The sequence below is a fragment of the Eublepharis macularius genome, chromosome 4 (genome assembly GCF_028583425.1).
Source record: "Eublepharis macularius isolate TG4126 chromosome 4, MPM_Emac_v1.0, whole genome shotgun sequence".
NCBI classification, from domain to species: domain Eukaryota; kingdom Metazoa; phylum Chordata; class Lepidosauria; order Squamata; family Eublepharidae; genus Eublepharis; species Eublepharis macularius.
In genome coordinates this window covers 108,590,872-108,606,743 of record NC_072793.1, presented here as the reverse complement: position 1 = coordinate 108,606,743, position 15,872 = coordinate 108,590,872, and the positions used below count along the sequence as shown (strand labels likewise).

At 42.3% G+C, this 15,872-nt stretch overlaps 1 protein-coding gene across 2 annotated transcripts in view; it reads left to right on the top strand.

Moving 5' to 3' along the window:
• TAMM41 (TAM41 mitochondrial translocator assembly and maintenance homolog) overlaps nt 1–15,872 on the top strand; it is a 45,075-nt gene that overhangs the window by 21,061 nt on the left and 8,142 nt on the right. For both annotated transcript variants that reach the window (XM_054978835.1, XM_054978834.1), the window contains 2 exons: nt 3,613–3,778; nt 5,703–5,765. In XM_054978835.1, coding sequence (XP_054834810.1) covers nt 3,613–3,778; nt 5,703–5,765 — 229 coding nt within the window. The remainder of the gene's footprint in view (nt 1–3,612; nt 3,779–5,702; nt 5,766–15,872) is intronic.

Below are 15,872 nucleotides of genomic sequence, written 5' to 3'. Positions count from 1 at the left end.
TTTGAATGAGGGCAGCAAATAACAAGTCCTGCCTTACAGTGGCACTGCCTGCTTTCTGAAAAGCTTGGTGGGTTACAGAAGAAGTACTGGCAGGGGCTATGGCTCTCACAGGTACACCACTGGAAAACCCTGCATTCGCTGGTCTTTTTTTACAGGTGTAAGGAAATAGACAATGCTGGCACTCATTACAGAAGGAGAAAAAGACTGTGGGCACCCACTTACATCTCCTTATGTTAAGTAGCAAAATAGCAAAGAGTCCAGTAGCACCTTTAAGACTAACCAACTTTATTGTAGCATGCTTTCGAGAGCCACAGCTCTCTTTGTCAGATGCATTTTCGCTACTGCTGACTAACACGGCTAATTCCTCTGGATTTATGTCAGGTAGAGTTGCCTTGATCATATTAACACAGATTTGTTTTAAATCACAAGATGGATTACAGTTTGATCTTGTCACCAAATTGTTGTGGTCTTTTCAGAACTGGAATGAAATGTGTACAGTATAGAAAGCTAACATAATGGGGAGTTTGGCAGCCTTTCCTTTTATTGTGGGCACAAAAACATCCCAACTGGTGCTTATTAATATTAATGGCAGAGTTGGTACATCCTTGCATCAAATGAGAAAGCAGAAAACTGTAGCCAGCCCAGTCTCTAATCACAGTCATAACATTAAGCAAAGCATTAGGGAATTTTGAAAAGAAATGCCACGTTGAAGCTTGCTTCAATGCCCTGCCTCCCAATCCATTTAAATTCTGGAGAAAAACTTTCAGCTCTGTTGCAGACACTTTGCATGGAGAACTGGCCAATAAACAACTTTCCATAAATTAAATAAATCCTGGGCCATAAAGTATGCATCAGTATTCTATAAGTGTATGACTTGTACATGAATATTGTGATGTAGCTTTTCTGTGGCCTTTGTCAACTACTTTATACCCATTAGCTTGCTGTTTATAGTACTGTTAATCTTTGTAGAGCAGGTGAAGTGCTGTATCATCTTAAATGATGTCTGTATCATCTTAATGAAAAGCAGCCTGGGGACACTGCAAATATGAAGAAGCTATGGAAGAGACCATTTTTTGTGAACATAACTAAAGATGGGCACGATCCAAAATAAATTAACGATCCAGCCGACTGTGGATCGGCGCCGGCGACGATCCCCAATAAATGATCCACACCGATCACCTCCCGTTCCTGAGCCGTGGATCGTGGAGGCCAAAGCAGGCCGCGCTGCTATTCCCAGCTATGTGGGAAGGTGGGTGCTGGCGGCGGCCGCCGGGCCCGGTGGGCACGGGGAGACGGCGACGAGCCGCCTCCCCTCAGGGGGCGGGGGGGGGGTCTGGCCTGTGTTTGGCCATCAGAACTGCCTATCAGGGTTTGCAGGGATGAGATTGGAGTGCCCATGGCTACAGAACACCCCCTTCCCCCTCCAGCCCCTGGCTGTCTTCTCCCAACTGGTGACTGCTTTGCTGCTCCGTGGTTGGAAGGAAGCCCTGCTGATCAAGGCAAGCTGGGCTTCCATTCAGGTTTCCAGGGCGACAGAAGGATGGCAAACACAGCTCAGGCATTCCCCTGGCTCTGTTGCCAGGGGAATAGATTGCTGGCGCCTGAGTGTCTGGCTTCCCGATCTGAGCACGATCGCCCCGATCAAGCCCCGATCCAGGCCCCCCCCGATCACTGCATCGTTGGCCGTGGCCGAGCATGATCCGCCGGGTCCCGATCGCGCAATTGCCGTTATCGTGGGTTTTTTTTCAATCGTGCCCATCTCTACACATAACCCTCAGCTGGAATTTCCCTCTTCTGTTAACTATCTTTCCCCCTTGGAGAGGAGAGCTAAAAGAACTTGGGGGCATAACTTGCAGAGGAAAAGACAGCTGGTGGGAAAGGGGTTGAGCAACCACTTCCTATCCACCATTCTTATGCACCTGACAATGATCTGCCAATGTTGCTTTTCAGTTTTAAAAAAAGTTGATTGCTACGTAAACCTCCATGTATGTGCATGTTACATTTAGTTCAGCATTTAGATTGAAAGATAGTGGCCCATATCCTATCATTCCACTGAGCAAAGTCTGAAGCCTTCCTCCAACTTAAAGGGCTCTTCCTACAGTGGAATAGTTGACTATTGACTTTGTGGCTGAGTAGGATTTGAACTAGGAATTCCCTAGCCCTAGAGGGTGGCAACAAAATGTTGTGGTGATATCCCCTAACAGTAGTGCTTTTGCCCAAGGCTCTAATCAGCTGTGAACAGCATTTTGTACAATTCTCCTGTTTTGGGAGTGAGAAAGAGAGAGGTTTTAGTTGAGGCGACAATAAAAACAATAACTATTTTATTTCCCTCTTTCAAGAGACGACTTCCCCACACACCCCACCCCACCTCTGCTTTGTAGTAACAAAAGTGTTCAGACTTGGGCCAGTTGACTTGAATCTTTCTTTGAGAGCCTGGAGGCATCACTGAAAGTGATCCCTTGATCATCCTGTAGTGATGCGGAGGGATTGCTCCACACACCTAAACAGTGCTGACCTTTCTGTCTTTTTTTGGATTGTTTAGAAGGGAAGGGGATTCTCACTGGCTTGGGCAGAGGTTTGGAAAGCTGTGAAAGGTCATGAGATTCAGAGCAAGTGACAGAGATTCTGCCATCCTTTGGGGGACTCTTGAAGATTCCCTGTCTTTTACCAGTTTAGGAAATGGCTAAGGGATGCTAATTTCCCACTCGCCTCATGTTGCTGTGGTTCCATAGCAGTATTAGACAACAAGCAGTATTCTGGTTTGGGTGGGATGAAGAGAGAAACAGGCATTCAGCTGCTCACAAGTATGGCAGAAACCCCTTCTTCTTTGTTAGTGACTCTGTTACAGTTATCCGTTTAGACCGTTGACTTCGCTGATAGAGGAAATGATGCTGCATTATGATGTTCAAGAATTATTGGAATAAAACTACAGGAATAAAAGAGTCACATGACACTGTTTAGATGCTTGCAGAGGTATAAATATTTCTGGAGGAATTCAAGAGAATACTTGAGTGTTCCCCAAAATAATATAAAAACTCCTGTTTCATTTTATTTTGTTAGTAATACATATTTTATAGAGGGGGCTGCTGGTAGATAAACAAATGAACTTTTAGAAAAGGTCATGTGTTTCTTAATCACATATTGTAACATTGCAAGCAGATGCCACAAAAAGCTCCACTTGGTTGCCGTTGCGTACTCCCCCCACCTCGAGGGTAATTAAGGATTTCCGGGTTGAAATTTAACTCTGTTTCACCAAGATGTACAAATGCAGGCAGCCACGTGAATCAAAGTCTGTTTATTTTCCAAAAATCAGGGTTCTCTGCTATTGTTTAATCCCGGCATAGAGTGTGAGTGAGTGTAAACGGTCTTCTGATTCCTTCAGGCACTTGTGCTTGTATGTCACGGGGATGCTTCAAACCAGGAATCTTTAATGGCACTCTTGGTGGGAAGGGGGGAGGGAATACTGAGGAGGTCATGTGGTCTGTGTATGTCCCAGCTTAATTGGAACTTATGGTGATGTCTGCATGCAAGCAAGTTAAGTTACTAACTTTAACAGTAAAATCTTGCAAAGTTGCTGGAAAAGGATGTATGTTCATTCTTCTGAATCTTTAGATTGATAAGAGCCCAGAAGGTCAGTTTGCACAACTAATGGCTCTGCCAAGGACCCTGCAGCAACAAATAACTGCTCTCATGGATCCTCCAGGGAAGAACAGGGATGTGGAAGAAATTTTATTGCAAGTCGCCCATGACCCTGACTGTGGATTGGTGGTACACCAGGGTAGGCTTACTGATGATAATGGATACTTAGCATGAGTTGATACTTAAGAATCAATTGTGTATATATAGTGACTACAGCATTTTAAAAATATAAAATAAGGCTTAGCCTTATTAAATATGCAGATATACTAAACAGCAAAATTTTGTAGTAGTAATAATAATAATAATAATAATAACAACAACAACAACAGCAGCAGCAGCAGCAGCAACAACATTCAATTTATATACCGCCCTTCAGGATAACTTAATGTCACTCAGAGTGGTTTACAAAGTATATTATTATCCCCTCAACAAACATCCTGTGAGGTGGGTGGGGCTGAGAGAGCTCCAGGAAGCTGTGACTGACCCAGGGTCACCCAGCTGGCTTCAAGTAGAGGAGCGGGGAATCAAACCCGGTTCTCCAGATTAGAGTCCCATGCTCTTAACCACTACACCAAACTGTAGTTTGATGTTGGCATGTGTAGAGACTATTTTTTTAAAAAATAAAGCAAGACATTGTAGGAATGATTGATCAAAATCCAAAGGATCAGTGCCTTAGACTGAAGCACACCCACTGGCGTTTTTCACTTTTTCCTATTAATGTCGCTAGCACCTTCTTCATTCTCCAGTTTTCATGACATATCAACCACTGCCTTTTAAAACGCCTTTTAAAAAGCTTGCTATTTACTTATTTTATTTACATTATAGTCTACTTTTCTCACTGAGGTAAATTACACAGTGTAAGTCAGTGCAGTAAATCGAATGGGACAACCAGTAAGCAATGTAATAGGATTAGGAATGCAAAAATCAAGCTAAAACAAAGCATAAGTATTAACATGCACATTAAATGATGCAAAAAGTACATAATAGGATAATGCATTCACTGACAGTATATAGACATTATGTACTATAAACTCAATGTTACTTGTACAAGCCCTGTACATAAGTTGTGGTGAACACATGTACAATCTCTGTACAGTGTACACTTGATTTTTCTTTATAGATATGCTGAATAATTCTCAAATTACAGTCAACACACATACGGCATTTATCCAGATACTGGAATCTGGTTTCATTTGTAATGTGAACATGTGTTGGCTCTTTCTTACAAAGAGATATACATGTGTTTACTATAACATGTGAACAGGGCTTGAATCTTGGTTCATAAAGTGATCGGTTATTTAAAATTGTGAACAAGCATGGTTCAAAAAGGTTGAAGTAATAATAATAATAAGATTTGATTTATATATTGCTCTTCAGGACAACTTAATGCTCTCTCCAAGTTGTTTACAAAGTGTGTTATTATCCTTACTACAATCACCCTGTGAGGTGGGTGGTGCTGAGAGAGCTCCAAGAAGCTGTGACTAACCCAAGGTCACCTAGCTGGCTTCAAGTGGAGGAGTGGGGAATCAAACCCTGTTCTCCAGATTAAAGTCCTGATGCTCCTAACCACTACACCAAAGTAGCATGAATAAATATTCATGTGGACACAGTGTGTCTTCAAAGACGCTCTCATATATATCTTTGGCAACATGCCAGTATCTGTTCAGAAAGGGAGGCCCACAAGTAAACATGAGCCATCTATTGTGTTAGATGTTCCCAGATGTTAGATGTTATTGTGTTCACATGTTCCCAGGAAAGCAACAAAATGTGTTTGTAAACGTGTATTTTTTAATCATGTTTATCCTGCCCTTCTTCCAAAGAACTCGGGGCAGTGTATGTGGTCCTCTGCAAATGTATATGTTCTTTATATTAGAATCATTGGAATGAAGTTTTGAAGCTGCTTTATGAAAGAAAGATCAACAGAGTTGGGCAAAATAGCAACCAAGTTATGCTGCCATGCTGGGTTTATCATGTTACTGGAAAAATATTTGACTTGTAACTTAAAAAAAAAAAGAACGTGATGGTAACATCTGTTTGTTTATCCCTTTTCTCTTTCTGTCCAGGCATTTCAGGAATTGTGAGATCCTCCAGTCTAATTCAGAGTGCTAAAACCACCCTAACAGCTGGTGAGAGTGGTGTTCTTCTGATTTATCCTACATTTGAGGAAGAGCTGTATTCAAGGCTAGCAGTGCAATCCTATGAAGAATTACTGCAGTCTAATATCACTGAAATCAATGAGTTTGGATTGGGGTAACTCTGCATAGGATTCTGCTATAATTCTAGTGTAGGAATTAATAGCGTTCTTTCTGAAGCAATGTTGAAAGATGCATGAAAAGTAGCTGAGCTTGTTGATTCAAGTGTCTTTAAGAACCAACGCCTTGGTAAAGATTAAAAAGTATGGAAAATCCAGTTAGTCTGTCACCTACTTTTAATTCTCCCTTGTGGGCATTTAAAGTAGTTACCAATACTGACCTTGCCTTACAAAAAGGGAGCTATTAGGCTTCATTTAGTTTAGACCCAAATTAATGGTTGTTCTCGCTTGAGTTTCTTTGCTGATTGTTTTTTTGAATGATGAAATTTTCATTGCAGAAATGTGAAAATTTGCATTGAATTGTAAATCTGAGTTGAAGTTTTCATAAATGTACGAGATGTTTGCCGAAAGAGGCCAGTGACATCTGTATCTACAAGCACAAACCATTTATTGTAAAACTTTAATTGGTAGGAACTCTTACCTGTCTTTACTATGGACTTGTACATACTCTGAACTTGTACACAATTGTAGACTCTCCTACAAGTGCATGGATGGTATTAATACAGTTGTATAGAAGTCTTATAAACACAATTAGCTCTGGCTAATGTGTAGGTGGTTTTCAGGTATATACAAAGGTACTGGTTTAACCACTTTTTACCCCTTAACCATTTGTCTCTTGTTACAACCATAATTCTGCTAATGAATCTTTGTGCTAGCACAGACTTGTATGAGTGCTATTTATCATTTCTGTATTATCCACCCATCTCCTACACCCTTTTTCCTCTTTCCCACGCAATCTTTATTCAAATTTTTAATGGCAAGCTTGAGGCAGAATCTTCAATGCCAGACATTATTGAATTAACAACTTGCATTTTCTTTTTAACCCCCCCCCCCCCGCTCCTTTTGCTGGTGTAATTCCAAGGTATGGTTGACATCCAGATCTAGGAACATGTCAGCACTGAATGATGTTATCACTAGCCTGCAACAGGCCAACAGTTATTTGTTTCAATATGATACCTAAATTCCGTAATGGTGTATGTTGTCACATTGTAAAGAACAGATAAAATAGTCCTTGTTAAATTTAGAAATCTATAGTTCTGTTGATTACAAGAGGACTTGCTGTCATTTTGGAGGCAGATCTTTGATGGTAGTTGTTTTGTAGCTGGCGTGTTCGGTTTGCAAACTTTATTTGGCAAAGAGCACAACAAAGACCTTCAGCTAGCTAAGAGGGTTTCCTTCATCTTTCCCTGCTAATGTGGTTTTAAAATAGGGTGAGCCCTATATTTTTGTTTACTGTCAGATGCCCAATTTAGCTCTTCAAAAAAAGAGCTTGTATGTTTTCTAAAAGTCTGTGGCAAGACTTCTAGTCTGGTTTCTATTAGAAGAGGCACCATGCATTGATTTATTTTTCCTCTTAGCCTTATGGTCTTTCAGAATTTAGAGCTATGAAAAGTTTTATATTTAGCTGTTTCTAAAGAATGTTGCATGGCTTTTTGTCTTTAGAGGTATATATTGTTACTGCATTTGGCAACCTTATGTGAAATAATATTTTGTGTTATATTTACAGTAATGATCCAGTCATGCTTAGATTTCTCTCAGGGGCATGCATTACTTTTGAATTCTGATTGATAGTTGTCTTGGGTATTTATATATAAGGGGAATCTATGGGGGGAATATAGACTTACAGTTTTTTATATGTACAAGTAGATACTTGCAACATTCTGTAGAAATGAGCAGGATAGACATTTCTTCTGAGGCACTTGGTCCCCTTTTGTTAATTCACTGGGACAAGTTGTCATGGTACCCTTGGTCTATATGTAACCTCTGGCCTATACCACCAAGGGGCAAGAACAGTCTCTGGCTACCCAAAAATATTTAGGATGATGGGTCTGTACCAGCTGCTTGGGGTTTAGTACCTAACTTTTCAATCACAACCCTGCTTTGGTTACTCCATTAGCTGCTGTGCAGTTTGAACTTGGATATATATTTTACAGAAAGGCCATGAGTCAGGAGCACATTTGCTTTGTATGTAGAGTTGCCAACCTCCACATAGGGACTGGAATTACCACTGATCTTCTGACTACAGAGATCTATTCTCTAGGAGAAAATGGCATCTTTGGAGGGTGGAACTCTACGACATCAGAACCCTGCTGAGCTCCCTCATCTCCCCAGACTTTGCCTTCCACAGGCTCGGCCCCTAAATCTCCAGGAATTTTCTAACCTGGTGTTGGCAACCCTGTTTGCATACAAAAGGGTCCCCAGAATCTCCATCTAAATTTATATGCCTAGTGGTGGTGGTGGTGGTGGAGAGTGCCCTCAAGTCAGAGTTGACTTATGGCGACCCCTGGTGAGGTTTTCATGGCAAGAGACTAACAGAGGTGGTTTGCCATTGCCTGCCTCTGCAACCCTGGTCTTTGTTGGAGGTATCCCATCCGATTACTAAACAAGGCCGATCCTGCTTAGCTTCTGATATCTGACAAGATCAGACTCACCTGGGCTGTCCGGGTCATGGCATGCCAAGTAGTAGATGTTGGAAAATATGGGTTTTTTTTCCTTGAGGCCCTGGAGAAGAGCTACTGGTCAGAGTAGACAATATTGAGCAATTAATTAGATTATTTATTGATTAATTCAGAATATTTCTATACCCCCTTTTTAGAATCTTGCTTGAGGAGGCTTGTAATTAAAAACCACAGTAAAAAACACAGGCCATTAGACATAAGCAGCATAAACACTATCCATAGAACAGAGCAGACTGGTAAAAAGCTGATAAGATGAACCCATAATTAAAAGCCATGGAGAGATTTATTTTTGCCTTTTTGACTAAAAGACAATAAAGTAGGCACCAGGTGAACCTTAAGAGAAAGGACAGTGCGAAGTCAAGGTGCCACCACAGATGGCATCATGTCTGATTGGAGGGAGGTGTCCAGTGGAGTGCCACATGGCTCGGTTCTGGGCCCAGTGCTTTTCAATATTTTTCTACACAGGCTCAGCCTAAGCTACCTTGCAAGATTGTTGTGAGGGTAAAATGGAGGGGAGGAGAACAATGTAAGCCACTTTTGATTCTCCATTAGGGATAAAGGTGAAATTTAACTGGATGAGGTTGTGAAGGAATTATTAAATTTGCAGATGACACCAAACTGGGAGGAGAAGCAAACATCCTTGAAGATAGAGATATCATTCAGTGCGATCTGAATACACTGGAAAAGTGGGCAGATTCGAATAAGATGAGATTTAACATGGATAACTGCCAAGTTATCCACCTGGGTAACAGAAATGCAAAGCATTCATACTGGATGAGGGATACACTTCTGGTTAGCAGTGTATGTGAACAAGGTCTTGGGTATGGGTAGATAAGAAGCTAAATATGAGCTGTCAGTGTGACGCAGCAGTAAAAAAAGGTGAATGCAGTCTTGGGGTGTATCAACAAAGGTATAACATCCAAATCACAGGAAGTCATTGTCCCACTATATACTGTGTTGGTCAGGCCCCACCCGGAGGATTGTGTGCAGTTCTAGAGGCCTCATTTCAAAAAAGGATATGGACAAATTGAAAAAGGAGAGGAGAGCAACCAAGATGATCAGGGGCCTGGAGACCAAAGCAGCGAGGAAAGACTGAGGGATATGGGAATGTTCAGTTTGATGAAGAGGAGGTTGAGGGGAGACCTGATTGCTCTCTTTAAGTATTGAAAAGGCTGTCACTTAGAGGAGGGAAGAGAGTTGTTCCTGTTGGCAACAGAGGATAGGACTCAAAACAAAGGGTTTAAACTACAGGAGGGAAGGTACCGGCTGGACGTTAGGAAAAAATTCTTCACATTAAGAGTAATTCAGTAGTGGAATTGGCTGCATATGGGCATGGCGGGTTCCCCCTTGTTGACAGTCTTGAAGGAGCAGCAGGATGAATACTTGTTGGGGATGCTTTAGGCCATTTCTGCATTGGGCAGGTAGTAGACTAGATGGTCTGTAAGGTCCCTTTCAACTCTGTGATTCTACCTTTACCAGCTTCCTTGTCTTCAGCTTTCTCTCCTTCCCTCCTCCTTTCAGCTTATACCTAAGAAAACTATGACCTAGTTATACTTGCTCTACAGGCAGGCTTTGAGAAATACTCTGCTTCCTTCCTTGCAGAAATGAACATTATGATGTACTGATTCTTCATGCTATCCATGAAATACATCTGTTTTTCAAGCTATACAGCAGTGCACTATAAAAAGCAAAGGATGCTATATCTGTCAGAGATATATCCTGCAAAGATGGGGTGTGGGGTGTGGGATGAGTCTATTTTTGCAGACTTCAAATACCAGCAAGTTTTTAAAGGCTGGATGAGAAGAGAGGACTTAAGCAATTGTGTGTGGTTTTGGACTATAGTATACTTGGTACAAGAAGACTTAAATTTTGAAAATTGTCATCGTAATTGCAGCAAACCCAGCTAACCATGTGCAGTCTGAATTCATGAGAGGAATGTAAACAGTTAGACCTAGCGATCCACTCACTCATAGATTAGTGATCATGTACACCCCTCCTGTACTTGAGATTTACTGATGACATTTTTATCATCTGGACACATGAAAAAGAAGCTCTGGAGGAAGTCCACCAGGCCTTTCACAATTTCCAACCCACCATCAATCTGTCTCTGAATCAGTCCACACAGAAAGTACATTTTCTAGACACTACTGTACAAATACATGACAAAGTTAAGAACCACCTTATATAGGAAACCTACTGATCAGCTAACATATCTACATGCTTCCAGTCACCGTACCGAGCAATCCATTATCTACAGCCAAGCTCTGTTACCGCCACATCTGTTCCAGTTCCTCTGACAGAAATTCTCACTAGAGGTATGCGATCTGGGATTTGTGATCCATCTATGCCAGATCACATAAGATAATCCTGGATCGTATCCAGGGAACCAAACTCTGCAGGGTTAGATTATTCAGCTGTAGGCAACTGCAGCGGAGAGTGACAGGGTGTGGTACAAAGTGGAGGCGAGCTTCACACTGCAGCAGGAGAGCAGCATGAGACTGGTGGGGGACAGGAGGCAGATTCCTATCCTGCCCCTACATCCCTGCCCAAACTTCAAAAGAGCCCTTCAAACTGCCACTGGCCACCATTTAAACCCTGCAGCTCTGGTGAGCCTCACTCCCTCCTTGCTTTACTTGGCTCAGGATTCTCTACTTTACCGTTCTCTGGTTAGACGTTGAAATTCTCTTGCTGGACACTGGTTCCTCTCCTTCACTTTCGTTCTGTTAGGCTTTGGTGGTTCAGCTTGTGCTGGAGTGGGACTTGCGTTTGGAACTGGATTTTGGCCAGGACTTGCATTTGCTTAAGGTTTCCCTTGCCTGGAAAGCCTTGGAAATGTTTCCCCCATAGGAAACAATGGAGTGTGTCTGGGGGCAGCTAGTTCAGTGGCACATAGAATTGGACCCCGTGGTTCAATCTTCCTGAAACTTGGGAAAGGATCTCTCATGGACAGGAAGGAGTAGGTTCCCTGCACCTTTGGTGGAGTTAGTTTGAAAAATAACCCTCTCATCCCACTAGATAGCTTTCCCTATTATCCCCCATAGGGAATTAACAGTTTGATAAATTTGGGATTCTCTAACCAGATTAGAGAATCTGACCTGGATTTCAGGAACACTGCATTTTTTTTTGGTATGCTTGAAACCTGCATCTGGATCACCTGGATTTGGGGGGGGGGTGCACATCCCTAATTCTCTCAACAGACATTTTTGGAATTGCAATACCCACTTGATGTAGTAAGGAAACAGATTGAAAAAGCCGGAATGATACCAAGGGATCACCTGCTACTAGATAGGCCAAACAACACAACAACAGAATGCCTCCGGTGGTCGCATACAGCTCTCAGCTCAAAGTAGGTCAATGCATCATTAAGGCCATGCATCGTTATTGCTCCTCCTGGATCTGTCTGCAGCCTTTAACACAGTAGATCATGCCATCTTGTTGAGGTGCTTGAGGCAGAAGTGGGCATCAAGGGATGTGCTTTGGACTGGTTTAAATAGTTTATTCTGGAACTGACTGCTGTTATGGAATGGTTGCTCTTGGAGATTAGCTATCTCTAGAGTGGGAATTATCTTGTGGTGTTCCACAGGGCGCAGTCTTATCTCCTGTGTTATTCAACCTCTATGTAAAGCCTTTAGAAGAACTACTTCACAGCTATGGGATGGGATGACATCAATATGTGGATGACACCTAACTCTGTATCTCATAATCCAAATCACCATAGGATGCAGCAGAAATCTTGAGTCGCTCCCTGACAGCTATAGTCAAATTACCGCCACCTCCCATGGAACTGCCCCTCTCCCTATGTTCACTTATCTGAACAAGGCCTCCTGCAGGTGCCACCTTGCACGTGGCCAAAATCAACAGCTGCCTGTCCACAGGCTTTCTCTGTGGTTGCACCCACCTCATGGAACAGCCTACCTGAAAAGGTTAGGAAAGCCTTCACTCTCATGGCTTTCCGCAAACAATGCAAAACTGAATTATTCAAGAGAGCTTTCTTGCTCAGATAGGAAGGCTGTACTATAAGGAGATGGTTTCAAAGAGATGCTTCACGAAAGAAATAGGGACCATAGACTTCACTACTATGTACTCTTACTAGATAGTTTTATGTTATTTAATATGTCAGACTTAAAATTGCTTATGCTCTGTTTCAGCATTTCTTCAGCTCTATATTTGACTTCTGCTGATGTAATGTCTTTTCAAATTGATATATCCTATTGCATTGTTTATTGAAATGTCTTTCAAATTGACTACTAATTTCACACTATGTAATCTGCTTTGAGTCTCAGTGAGAAAGGCAGACTATAAATGACACAAAAAAGTGACTTGCAACCTATGCTGGACAATTATACTCTTCTCTTACAAGCATTGAGAGGCAAACCTTTTCTTGCCTCCTCATTCTTAAAACTACTTCTCACTCACAATAGTATACTTCCTAAGATGAACTCTGGGATCAGGGCCTGCAGTAAACAGAGATGCCAACTCTATCCCCCAATTCACTCAAACATCAACATCACCGGACATAAAAACACTAGTTATCCGCCTTAGCATTCACATGTTCATCCTCCAGCGTTATATATGCTATCAACCTGCCATTAAGAATCACTCAGAAACTAGTGGGAGAACATTTTTAATTTTCCAGGACATTCTCTTGGTGATCTAAAAATGGCTGTCCTCAAACAAAGATGTTTCAAGGGCAGATTACAACATGAAATTCCTGAACTTGGTTTACTTACAAGTTCAAAACAATGGCACCCCCAGGGCTGAACAGAGACAAAGGATTTTTATCTCACTAGATGCTAATTTCTGTTCTATCAAGTTGCATTATACCTTACATCCTGATTCTCCACTCTTTGCTTTGCCTCTCCCACCTTCTGACTGGGATATAAAGTCTTAGGGATCTTCATTCCTCCCTATATCTGAAGAAGGGAGCTTTAATTCTCAAAAGTGTATACCTTGAAAATTTTGTTGGTCTCTAAGGTGCCACTGGAACTCAAAACGTCACTCATGAATTGTGGCTCTTTCCTGCAGTCCCCTCTCCTTGTAGTAACTTCTAACACTGTGAAAGTTGATTATAGGACCAACTGAAGAAAAAGCGTACCGGTCAATGGGTAAATGAGGCAAAATTGCTCCCTCAGCATGATTCAGAAAGAACTGCTTGAGAGAGGGGAAAGTGAGGAAGATCTGGGACCATCAGTGCTTTCCACTGACAGAGTACCAGATCCCTCTCAAAAAATAGAATTTAGAAAATGAGACTTCAGAAATGAACTGTTTGGAGCTGGACTAGTTAAAATAGACTGAATGTTGTTATGACGTTCCCTCATCCTTAGACAGTAGAAATGGCACCAGAGGTGTTTTTAAAATTCAAAAATAACTAGTTTATTTATTTGAGAAGGGAAAGGTCAGGTGAAATCAGGGGTTGAAAATGTATGAGGTAATTCAACACATACACTCATACATATCTGAGATAAATCAGAACATGCCCTTAGGCTCTTCACAGATACTTAAAGGCTTAGGTTTTGAGGCTTTTGTTCCCTTGTCCTCCCCCCCCCCCAACAGTCTGGTATACTTTCTTTTAGTATTCTCTGTCAGTTTTGGAGTTAGGAATGCTGGTACCCACTTTCTAGCATCCCAGTCTCCTTCTCGCCAAACACCAGTTCTTTCCTTCAGTCAGGGGCAGATGGATCTACTATAAAACTAATGAAGCTTAAGCTTCAAGGCCCCTAATCCTGGAGGGGTCCTGAAGCAACTTTTTTTTTAATGAGTGAATTTTTCAACAGAATTGATGGATGTATTGTCGAAGGCTTTCATGGCCAGAGAACGATGGTTGTTGTGGATTTTCCGGGCTGTATTGCCGTGGTCTTGGCATTGTAGTTCCTGACGTTTCACCAGCAGCTGTGACTGGCATCTTCAGAGGTGTAGCACCAAAAGAATGAGATCTCTCAGTGTCACACTGATGGAGTTTTTGATGGAGTTTTTTAAAGTGTTTGTTATTAAAATAAGGCTATTTTAGCAACAGAATCATAAGTCAATGGTTTGAAGTACTTAATATTGACCTTAGAATATGCTCTAATACTAGTTTCATATGGCCTCAAAATGCCCCTGTAATTCATCAAATTTCAAAATTTTCTCAAGGGCTTGCAGCACCCGAGCTGTATGGGCTTGCTGAGCTCGCCAGAATCAATTCATTTTGGCAGCTGGATCCTTGAATCCTTTGTTGATGCATGGCTTAATAGTTCTACAGCTCAGCCCTTAGCCAATCAGAACCATAAAAAGACATCTGAATTCTCAATTCAGGCTGCACTAGTCTCACTTGTGCATTTTAACACCCAAAATTAGATTTTCACCTTTATATCCTAATGAGCTCTGCCCCCTCTGATGACCTTCTGCTTCTCTAGTAGAGAATGAACCAATACTTTTTTCCACACATTGAAGTTGGGTGGTGTGACCACCCCGTTCTCCACCATTTGGGCTTCGAGGTCCTTGCAAGGGCAGCAAAGCCCTTTGGACCGTGTAGGATGTTGCCCTATTGGTGCTGGTTGAGAAGGGGCTCCCATAACAGTTCAAGCTTCAGGGTCCCAAAAATGTAGGTCTGCTACTGCCTTCAGTTGTTAACTGAATCTGAAGGTCTCCACAGGCAGTTTCCAACCACACCTAACCAGGGATTTCTTCACTCTCCAAAGTTACCTCCCTGTATGACTGGGTAGGGAAAATCTCCTCTCCTTAGAAGATCTATTCCCTTCCTTTGGCCCTTTGGTCTGCACTTTCTTCCCAAACCACCTTGCCAACTTTCCCCAGTTCTCCTGTCAGAGTTAAAACTGCTCCCTCTGTGCGACTCCACCTCTCAACTCTTCATATAGGATTCCACTCTGCTAGGACTGAAACAAGACCCTCCTCTCTCCAGCTCATGTTATCCAATCAAATGCCTTGCAGTAGCCTGTCACTCAAGGCTCTCTAATTCTCCCGTGGTCTAGGAGTGGGTCAGTCTAGACTGATGGGAAGTAGCTCCTCCTTCATAGCAGGGTCGGTCGAATCAAACGATGCCCTCTGGGAGGGCTCTTCCCTGGCACGCCAGTTCTTTCCCAAGCCCTCTGTACTCTGCTGCCGCCGAGAGGTCGTTCTCATGCAAATATCAATCTGGTAACATAACTTTAACGCTCATAGAGAAACACATAACCATCAAAATAAATAATTCCTCAAACGTAGGGTGGGTTTGACTGACCCACTCCCAGACAACAGAGAAAGGAAGCTTCACGGTAAGTGAAGTTGAGTCTTTGTGCTCGGCTGAGCACAGATCCTAAAAAAAAAAGAAAAAAGAGAATAAAATAAAAGGAAGAAGAAGAGAAAGATCAGAGTTGGATCGGCCAGGGGAAAAGGAAGGGCCTGTCCCTCCACCCCACAAACAACCCCCTCCCCAACCGACCGAGACTTGCGGAAGCCGACGCTCCGCAAAAACGCCGAGGAGGAGA